The 10,380-nt window shown below is 46.3% G+C and overlaps 1 protein-coding gene across 4 annotated transcripts in view; it reads right to left on the bottom strand.

The window, feature by feature from the left end:
• Window positions 1–348: 348 nt before the first annotated feature.
• Window positions 349–10,380, bottom strand: part of EIF4ENIF1 (eukaryotic translation initiation factor 4E nuclear import factor 1) — a 54,624-nt gene continuing 44,592 nt past the window's right edge. For all 4 annotated transcript variants that reach the window (XM_063913080.1, XM_063913083.1, XM_063913081.1 and 1 more), the window contains 6 exons: window positions 9,290–9,426; window positions 9,101–9,185; window positions 7,899–8,025; window positions 7,474–7,800; window positions 7,123–7,275; window positions 349–1,083 (listed from right to left, as the gene is read on the bottom strand). In XM_063913080.1, coding sequence (XP_063769150.1) covers window positions 875–1,083; window positions 7,123–7,275; window positions 7,474–7,800; window positions 7,899–8,025; window positions 9,101–9,185; window positions 9,290–9,426 — 1,038 coding nt within the window. In that variant the 3' untranslated portion in view covers window positions 349–874. The remainder of the gene's footprint in view (window positions 1,084–7,122; window positions 7,276–7,473; window positions 7,801–7,898; window positions 8,026–9,100; window positions 9,186–9,289; window positions 9,427–10,380) is intronic.

The raw sequence follows: 10,380 nt of genomic DNA, 5'->3' as shown, positions 1-10,380 counted from the left end.
TAAAACCAGATGAAAAGGCAGGTATGATGTTAGCCAGCCACAGAACCTGTATAATTCATTAATGTCCCAGGTTTAAAAGAATAGTATGGTAAGCATACCCATGTCTTCTTTTCTTCAGTTAGGATAATAAGATAATATCTTGGGGCATGTTCTCTCCAGATTTCAAAGGGTCTCTATAGCTTAAGTTTGTTAGGAGACATCATGTAACCTCTGCCCCAGAAAACATTGTGCATTGACCTGGTATCCTGTAGGAACTCAGGAGCACATCAGTTCAATCAGTGGGTCCTGACCTTGTGTCAGTAGCCACTGATAAAACAATGCACCACACAAGTAATTATCCAAACTCACTATTAGTATATGCAGATTTAATGAAAGAAAAGACATGTACAAATTAAAGGGAGAGCTCAGACTTTGTAAGTGGCAAAACAGATTAAGCTTTCTCATCTGTACAGCTAGTCAAACAAAAAAAAAAAAAAACTATTATAAGTGAATATATACACAAAACAAAAAATCTTTATACAAGTCTGTACACAAAGTTCATTATCTCCATTACCCCTCAGCACACTGCCAACGCAAAAAGGATAAAAAAAAAGAAAGGAAAAAAGAAAGAAAGAAAAAGAAAAATGCCCCTTCCCAAAATAGGCTTCTTGGGCAAATGAGATGATTCCTCCTTCACCAGACAGTCTGCATTGGTATTGAGCAGAGGGGGGGGAATGCAGATCACTTCATTTGCAGCTTCAGTGTACTCCGTACATTGCAGCCCAAATTTAAACAAAAACAGAGCTGATTAGTTGGGTCTTCTACTAAAGACACCCGTCATCCTCTGCTTGGAACAGATCAGACTGTACACCATGATTAGTTACTCAGTTCTGCTTCACTGTCTGTATTCAAGTTCATCCACACTGATCACTTTAGCAGGCATAGACGGGAGTGGCTGCTGAAGAACGTCCGACCCAAACCACTTGGCCAATCCCACAGGAGAAGTACTCCTTTGAAAACGCTGATCCATCATGTTCAGATTGGGCCGACTTGATAAGCCTTGTGAAGATGTATGAATGCCGGAGAAGCTTTGGGTGCCAGAACCTGGATAACAGTTTTGGATTATAATCAGTAAAATTAGTACATCCAAGCCCCAACCACAGACATTTAAAACACTTACCCCCAAAACAGCAGAGCAGTACAAGCTGTTCTATCATAAAGGCTTATTTAAACACTTACTAACAAGTCAAATAGTTAACAGTTAACATAATTTTAAAAATATTTAATAACGTTTTTCTAGCATCCATAAGGGATACTGGGGTCTTAGTACGATGGGTTTAGATTGGGTCCAAAGGAGCCGGTGCTTCAACTTCAACTGCGTGTGCTGGCTCCTCCCCCTCTATGCCCCCTCCCACAGGCAGTTTAGAAAAACGTCCTCAGGAGAGGATGCACACTCTGGAGCTCCAGAGAATTTTCTTCAGGGGGGGGGGGGGGGGGGGGGGGGGGGGGGGGAGGTCCCAACCTCTTTAAGAGCCGCTTCCCTGCTGCAGGACCACTGTACTGAGAGGTTGTGTTCCCGCGGGTATGGCACCTTAAGCATGCACAATCGCAGCACACCCCTAACATATGCCTGGAGGCGAGTAGAGTGGTGAGTACACAACGGGCTCCGCGCCCCCCCCCACCCCGCCGATAGGGGTGTCCCCTGGTTCTTTGTGTGGTGCGATCGTAGGGGTGGCATCTGGACACCCCCTGGGGGGATTCCATAGCCCCCCTACGTGAACTGTCCGGCAGTTTGGTGGAAACAAGTATTTATATACTCTGTTTGGCACAATATAGGAGACATTGCCAGTATAAGACCATAGCTCTGGCGCCATTACAGGGAGCGGAGCTAACTCAGCAGGACCAGCAGTGTTCTGGCGCCATTCACTGCACACTGATTACAGACACTGCAGGGGACAAATCAACTTCCCAAGGGACACTCCAACGCCACAAGTGGCAGTGGGGTTTATTGTAGGGTGGAGTGATACTACAGGAGCTTAATAAAAAAATAAAATAAAAAAAAAAAAACACACCAAGAGGTCCTAGGACAGACAGACACAGAGACATCTCCCAGCAATTAGCTGGAGGCTGGTTCTTTCTCTGTATAAACTATGAAAAGCATGCTCGTTTCCCATGTCGTTCCCCCTACATATACTAATATACATATACTAATATGAGTAAAAACGAGTTCCGTCTGGTTTTCCTCTATGTGTGGTGTGGTTCTCAGCAGCCATCATCTACAGGCAGAGGAGGGGAATGATTACATATACCAGAGAAATCTTACTTTCTCTGCAAATGTTATATCTGCCACACCTGCAGTCAGGGGTGTCGGAATGGAGGGGAAGGGGGCAGCAACTCGCTCCACCCAAAACTTGAGGCGCTATCCACCCATACCCACATGCCTGTGCCACCGCCAGCTTCAGCGCTGCCTGCGCTGTTGTATTAGCAGTGGTGCGTCCGGCACGGCTACTATAATGTTACCCAGCAGCAGAGCCGGCGCTAGCCGCTCAGCATTGTGCGTGATGCAGGGAGGCGTGGCCTGGAAAGGTGCTCTCCTCATTCCACTGTTTGCTGCGCCTGTCAGCTGCTGCCCGGCTGTGGCAAGCCACAACAGTGGAAGAGGGAGCACCTCACTGAGACTGCCCGGCTGGGGTCTTCTCTCCTCTCAGAGGGAGACAGCGCTATTTGAACTAGCGCTAGGTGAGGCAAGGAAGGGAAAGGGGGGGGGGGGCAGATATTTACCAAGCCAGCTGGTGAATGCTGAGGGGCTGGGCCAATTAAAAAAAGCAGATGCACATACAGTGGAGATTGGGACTGACTAAGCAGCAGAGAGGAGGGTTTACAGGAAGCAAAGGGGCCACGCTGGTGCTGATGTTCACGGCTGCGGACATGTGTCTGGGTAAGAAAGCAGCTCGGAGCTGGGATTCTCAATGCCAACGGCTCCCTCTGTCAGCACTTTATTAGATTTAGATTGTAGTTACTGCCGAGTATGGGGGTTGTATGCCGCCCCTCCCCCCCTCTGTAGTAGCCGCCTCGCAGGGGAATCATCTAGGTCTCCCAACAAGCTCAACTTCCTCTCCGCATGTAACCCCGCCCCCAGGTCTCCTGCTGCTCATCCATTCTCCTTTTCCTGGCTGGACTGGATGGAGGCGCTCACAAGAATCCCAGGTGTGCCTCTTTCCCCTATGTAAACTAGGTTTCTGCCACCCCTCCAACTGTGCCTCTACCCCTCCCCCTTCTATGCCTCAGTCCTTTCCCTTTAGTGCCTCTGCTCACTTACCTATATACTGTACAGGGGCTCTACCAGGCATAATGTGTAACGTATAATGGTCTCTACCAGGCGTAAATGTGTACAAGGGGGCAACTCCCAGCTGCTCCATAGAGTTCCATACAGGTGCAAGAGACCTGTCTAAGGTGGCCAGGAGCTAGGGTCGCCAAATTGAGTCAACCCCTCCCAAACCCAAAACGTTCTGAAGCCCCTGCCTGCAGTGCACATGGTGCATATACCAAGACTATCGGGAACGAAGAAGAAAATGTCCCAATATTGCAGGAGAGCCCTCTTCCCCTACCAACCTGTTACTTGAAATCCATTGTTCCTGCTGGCAATTATTGGTCCCTCATGCAATATTGGGACATTTTCTTCTTAGTGCACGATCCTCTTTGCATATTCCAACATTGGATACGGATGAACTCCTTGAACTGCTAATGAGGCGGACACTAAACATCTGGATCACTGGTAATAACTTGACTGCAAAATTATCGGATTTATGCTAAAACAGCCGATTGAGGCATCTTCCAGTGACATTAGTTCCATTTGAGTAAATCTTAGCCAGCATCTAGTAAGATCTGCAGCAATATTGATGAACACAGGTTGCTATGTGGAATTTTTTAATCCATTTCCGTGTGAATTTTATTATGTTTATATAATAAGTGTTCCTTTTAACAAGCCGTTAAGACATTAATTTCATTTCATGTACTTCTTGAACAGACAGCGCTGGTAAATCTTCCTTTTTTTGTATCCACTACTCAGGGGACTTTACCATCCCCATACCAGCAGCTATTGATAATGCACCCTGAAATTCTCCTTAGTATTTCTGGCAGAACAGGAGGAGTTAATGGTTTTGCTGGATATAAAAGGATGCTTATCTCCATATCCCGATTTGGCCGCCCCACCAGGCTTACCTGCCGTTTGCCCTGTTGAACGACCACTACCAGTTCCAGCCTCTGCCTTTCGGCCTGTCCACAGCTCTGTCTTCACGAAGGTGATGGCGGAAATGATGTTCCACCTCAGAGTCCAGGGGGTCAACATCATCCCTTACCTGGATGATACCTTAATAAAAAGGCGAGATCCAGGGAGCTTCTATTGCTCAATATCAACCGCACTATTCAGCTTCTGTCATAATATGGGTAGATTCTAAGTTTACAGAAGTCTCACCTGGAGCCAACTCAGCAGCTCCTGTTCCTGGAAAGGTTTCTGGATACAGTGGCTCTGAAGGTATGCCTCCCAGACAACAAGGCAAGGATGCTTCAGGAGATGGTCTATGGCCAAATCGGATATCTATCCATCTTTGCATACGGTTGTTGGGAAAGAGGTTATCCAGTATGCAGAACATTTCAAATGGATCTCAAGCAAGTGGTCCGGATCGCATCTTCACATGCATCGGATCATACGCCTCACCCCTCAGGCAAGGGTTTCCAGTCCTCAAATCTGCTGGAAGATCAAAGTTTCAGTATTCAGGATTGGATCCTCCTCACAACGGACGAGAGTCTGCGGCGATGGGGAGCCATCACCCAAGGGGCTCAGGTCCAAGGCAGGTGGTCCTCCCACGAAGCCCTACTTCCGATCAACATTCTAGAACTTCGGACAATCTATAACGCTCTGTTTCAGGCCTCTTCTCCGCTTCGGGTCATTCAAGTTCAGTCGGACGCCGCCACGGCAGTGGCATACATCAATCGATCGACAGGGAGGAACAAAGCAGTGCCTGCATGCAAGAAGTGTCAAGGAGAAATGCAAGAGCAATGCCAACCATCTTTATTCCACGGGTGGACAACTGGGAAACGGACTTGCTGAGTTGTCACGACCTCCACTCGGGAGAGTGGAGCCTCCTCCCACAGGTGTTTTGGCAGATCACCAACCAGTGGGGCTCAACAAGGTTTGCCGGTATTGTTCAAGAACCAGGGACCCTCAGGCGATAGCACGGACGCTGTGGCCTTACCGGTTGGTCTACCCGTTTCCGCCGATTACGTTGCTCCCAAGGGTGCTAAAGAGAATAAGGCATCAAAGAGTCCATGCAATTCTAATTGCCCCAGACTGGCCTCGGAGGGCGTGGTACGCAGATCTTCTGGACATGTCTGTCGAAGACCCTTGGCCTCTGTCACTGAGAAGAGATCTTTAACAAGGACTGTTAGTCTACCCAGACTTACAGCGGTTCAGCGGAACATCCTAGCTCGCAAAGGCCTTTCCAACAGGGTTATTGAAACCATGGTTCAGGCCAAGAAGCCTGTAACATCAAAGCATTACCATCATCTCTGGAGGAGATAGGTCTCTTGGTACAAAGTGTACACGTATCCTTCTGCGGGTTTTCACCTGGGACGCTTCTTGCGTTTCCTACAGGATAGAGTGGATATGGGCCTACGTCTGGGTTCCCTCAAGGTCCAGATTTCGGCCCTCTATTTTCTTCCAGAAGAAGTTGGCAATGTTGGCAGAAGTTCAGACTTTCTTGCAAGGGGTACTCCACATACAACTTCCTTTTGTGTCACCAACGGCACCCTGGGATTTGAATGTGGTTTTGGAGTTTCTACAGTCGTCCTGGTTTGAACCTTTGATGGCGGTAGAAGAAAAGTACCTTACACGGAAGACTGTAATGTTGCTGGCCCTGGCTTCTGCTAGGTGCGTCTCAGAATTGGGGGCCTTATCATGTAAAAGTCCATACTTGGTCTTTTACGAAGACAGAGACTAGCTCAGGAATAGGCAGCAGTTCCTGCCAAAAGTGGTTTCTGCATTCCACTTGAACAGACCTATTGTGGTCCCATCTAGTTCTGGCTCATCTTCTCCTCCGGAGGCATTAGATACTGTGTGAGCCTTGAAGATCTATGTCAAGAGGACGGCTTGGATCAGAAAGAGATTCCCCGTTTGTGCTCAATGATGCGCAAAAAAAAAAAAAAAAAAAAAAAAAAAAAAAGGGTTGCCCTGCTTTTAAGCAGTCCATTGCCCGTTGGCTTAAGCTTACTATCCAACAGGCCTATGTGTCGGCAGCCTTACCTGTTCCTCAGTCTCTGAAGGCCCACTCTACAAGTTGGTGGGGTCTTCCTAGGTGGCTGCTCGTGGAGTCTCGGCCTAGTGCCTATGCCGAGCTGCTACCTGGTCGGGGGAAGTACACCTTTGTAAAGTTCCACAGGTTTGATACCCTGGCCAAAGAGGATACCCAGTTTGGGCAGGTGTGCTGCAGAAGTCTCCGCCCGTTCTGGAAGCTTTGGGACGCTAGAGAAAATAGTATTTTGGTTACCTGCCGGTAAATCCTTTTCTCGTAGTCCATAAGGAATACTGGGCGCCCGTCTCAGTGCGTTGACTTTTCTGCAGGTTTTTCTTCTGCAAAAGTTTACCTGTTCAGCTGTTGCTGGTCGGTTTATGTTGTGGTGTGCGATTCACACCACTAGTTATATTCCTTCTCTCAAGTATGTCCATTCTCCTTTCGGCACAGTTTTAACTAGACTTGCTGTAGGAGGGGGCATAGAGGGGAGGAGACAGCACACCCAGTTGAAGAAATTTAAAGTGCACCGGCTCCTTTGGACCCCATCTATACCCATCGTACCAAGACCCCAGTTTCCCTTATGGACTATGAAAAAAGGATTTACCAGTAGGTAATCAAAATCCTATTTAAAAAAAAAAAAAATTAAATATTATGCACATCTGCAGAACAGATCTAGTCAAAAACTGGGCACAGTGGAGTGGCGTAGTCACATATGACCAGACCATGTCCGTTAAGTGGTCCAAAAACCTTAAGAAAATGTGCTGTGAGCCTAAACTAAAAGGTCTATAAATTAGTCTGAGTATTCAATAAAATTTCCTTGTGCAGCACAAAGTACCAACAAGGTCCCTCATACCTGATCGTTGCATCATTGCAAGTTGAAGGGGGTTTGTAGGGCGTTGGTTGAGAAGAGGGTGCCCTGTAGGTGCTAGTGGGTAGAAAGGCTGTCCTATTACAGATGGCGATAGAGTATGCAGTGCTGGCAGGTCAATACCAGGTGGGAGTAGACCTAAGAAGAGAAACAATTAAGAAATGGCATATATATAAATCAAGTTAACATGGGCTGAGTAGGTGGGGCTATAACCGAGAGGGAGCCTGTGCTGCTGAGGGGTATGTGTGGGGGATATTTGGTGCCCAGGGTACACTGCTCCACTCTATACCCAGTCATCCCAGTGTCCCCATAGCAGACAGGATTTAGTGTACTGACCTGCCTGCAGAAGGGAGAGGTGTTGTGGAGGAACACCCTGTGCCAACATCTTCTGTACCAACCCTGGATGCAGCTGGTGTGATGGCCGAACAACTGGTACAACAGGTACCTGGTGGAGAGGGCGCAGAAAGGAAGCTCCAGGCACTGGAGATACCAAAGTAGGAGTTTGCCTCCCTGTAGATTTTGGACGATAGTCCTGGTCTTTGGTGTAGCGATGAGTTAGGGGTGGGGTACACCCAGAGCGTTGAGATGCTGGAAACCTTGCGTCCAACACTGGAGATGTGCCTTGGACACAGTTGTCAGGTATAGGACTGATTAAGGCTCCATCTGTTACCAGGAAACATAGGTTAAAGTGCACAGCCAAAGCATGGAAAGTATGCTAAATCAATATGCAGTAACACCACCTTGATACCCAGATGCATTACCTTCCTGCACTCCGCGAACATCTTTCCCATAGGCATTCTGCTTTCCTATTGAGGTCTCATCTTTTATCTTCTCTTTACTTTCATACATTTTACGTATCACTGAGGTAGGTGTAAAGGATGGGGACAGCTGGAGAGAGAGTAGCACATGAAAACAGCCATATCCTCACAGCACCTCAAGGAATGAACTTCATAAAAACACATGAAACATAACAGTAGGAATTTTCCCCTTTTGGTTGGGCTTCCATAAAATGCAACATTTTCCACCAAATACAAGTTCTCAACTCAATCCTTATACTCTACCAACCTGTGATATCCCCCACTTGCCATCCCCTCCATTCTTAATTCCTGACTACACACTCCTTATTCCCCACCATCACACACATTAGTTACACCCATACATCCATTTACAGTAACACCCAATGGTTTATTTCCCCCTTCCTCCACAATTCTGCATCTTTAGATAAACTGACAAGTAGCATGCTGAGAGGACCTCACTCACAGCCAGTTACAAAGAATTAACGTTTCCTTCCACCCACTGCTTGTCCACGAAGTAGCAAGGGGGAGGGTAGAATCAGTCTTTCCTTGGGGTTAAGTGGCTGGCAAGGGGGAAGCTTTGACCCCACAACCTACACACAAAATTACACAATTTCAAGTCAAGCCCAACTGTCCAAGCATCTAAACCTCAATATTCATATCAGTCCCCCCACCATGCCCTATTATTTTATTTTCTGCCATAAGGCCAATGTACTCAATGACTCACCTGTAACACAAGACCAAATCAAACAAGTATTAGCTCTATATCAGGGCATATGGTAAAATAATCTTGGGGCAGATATATTAACCTGGAGAAGGGATAAAGCAGTGATAAGCACAAGGTGATAATGATTGGCTGGTGCGTTATCACCTTGCGCTTATCACTGCTTTATCCCTTCTCCAGGCTTAATACATCTGCCCCCTTATAAGCGACGCCAACTGCAGCAGTATTGACCATGTGAAAGTAATACACAAATCGCTACGCTTTGTAAGTGCTCAAGGAGTATTTAAATAAACCTCAGTAGGCAAGCACATTAATGGCACGTGTCCAGTGAAGAGCAAGTGGAGCTCACTGTTCCTTTTCATTATATATGAAGTTAGTCAGTAACAAACAAAATTCTCCCAATTTAAAGGGCTATTTTCAGCACTACACTATATCCGGTGCTTACCATACTAGTAACAGGTGCACCCGGACCGGGAGATACAGATGATCCTCGTAGGCTGCCTACTGGAGATTTATTCATCCTCTGTTGTCTGAGAGTAGAACAGAAGAAGAATTAATGCAAGCATACCACAACACAGCATGGTACCCACTACTTCTGCACAAAGTCAGTCTACAGCTTTCTGGTTATATTAACCTGTGACGAAAGCCATCCCTGCCTTTGTCCATCTGCATTTTTCCATAAACTGGGTGGTAGTAGTTTGAAGCTGGGAAAGCAAGATCATGTGGTACCAATCCTTCTAACAAAGCGTGTTGCATCTCCAGAGGACTAACCTTTAAAAAGAAAAAATATATAAGCCATACACACATTAAAGTATAGGTTGAGATTCATTACAGTCTTCATACATACGATTGAGGGAGGGTTAATAAGGTTTGCCTTTACAGATTCAGAAGGGAGCACCCATAATGCCCTAAGCCTCTCAAATGCATTGAGGCTACATAGCCAGATGTGGGACCTGGATGTTTTTATCCTTTTTTTGGAAAACCTTACAGCTCTGAATAGCACACCATGAAACACACAAGTGTGGGAATATGGAAAAAATAAAACCCTGGTGTCACTGGCATTTGCCCACCACACCTTCTGAAACAAGCCTAGTAGGGTAATGACAGAATGACAGGGAGGGAGAAGTGCTACCTGCTGAGGCAGGTATATCCAGGTGCTGAAGCACACTACAGTCGGGTTTACAGAAGGAGTGACAGCAGACTAGCCACATCTGCCTGTTATTATAGGATAAAAGAGAACTCTTCCCCATGACCTAGTTTTTTTTCTTCTTTTGAGCTTGAAGAAAAAAAAAAAGAAAAAAGAAAAAAGAAAAAATTCACGAACAAGTTCTATCCAAGGACTAATTTGAGATGGGATTTATTTATCAATCTTTTGTCAGGAGGTTATCTGAGAACTGCTGCATTAGCAGAGGCAATAGCCAAACGTAACATTCCTTACATTTGGCACAATAAACTAGATTAAATATGTATTTGGGGGGTTTAGCCTTTTAGCCTGTATGTGTCTGGTATACTGGACAGAACTGTACAGTAAAAAGGTGCAGACAGCAGACAATCATATGCAGTATCCTGTAAGGCACCAAACAAACAGGTGGCAATAAAAACTACACTACATAACATGCACAAGGTATTACTATATTTCTGCATTCCCCTCCCCCCCCCCCCCACCCTAGTACATACAAACAACATACATAAGTATCTTGCAAGATGCTTCTAACCCAACTTACT

Source organism: Pseudophryne corroboree, chromosome 1 (assembly GCF_028390025.1).
Source record: "Pseudophryne corroboree isolate aPseCor3 chromosome 1, aPseCor3.hap2, whole genome shotgun sequence".
NCBI classification, from domain to species: domain Eukaryota; kingdom Metazoa; phylum Chordata; class Amphibia; order Anura; family Myobatrachidae; genus Pseudophryne; species Pseudophryne corroboree.
This window is presented reverse-complemented; position numbering and strand designations above follow the sequence as displayed.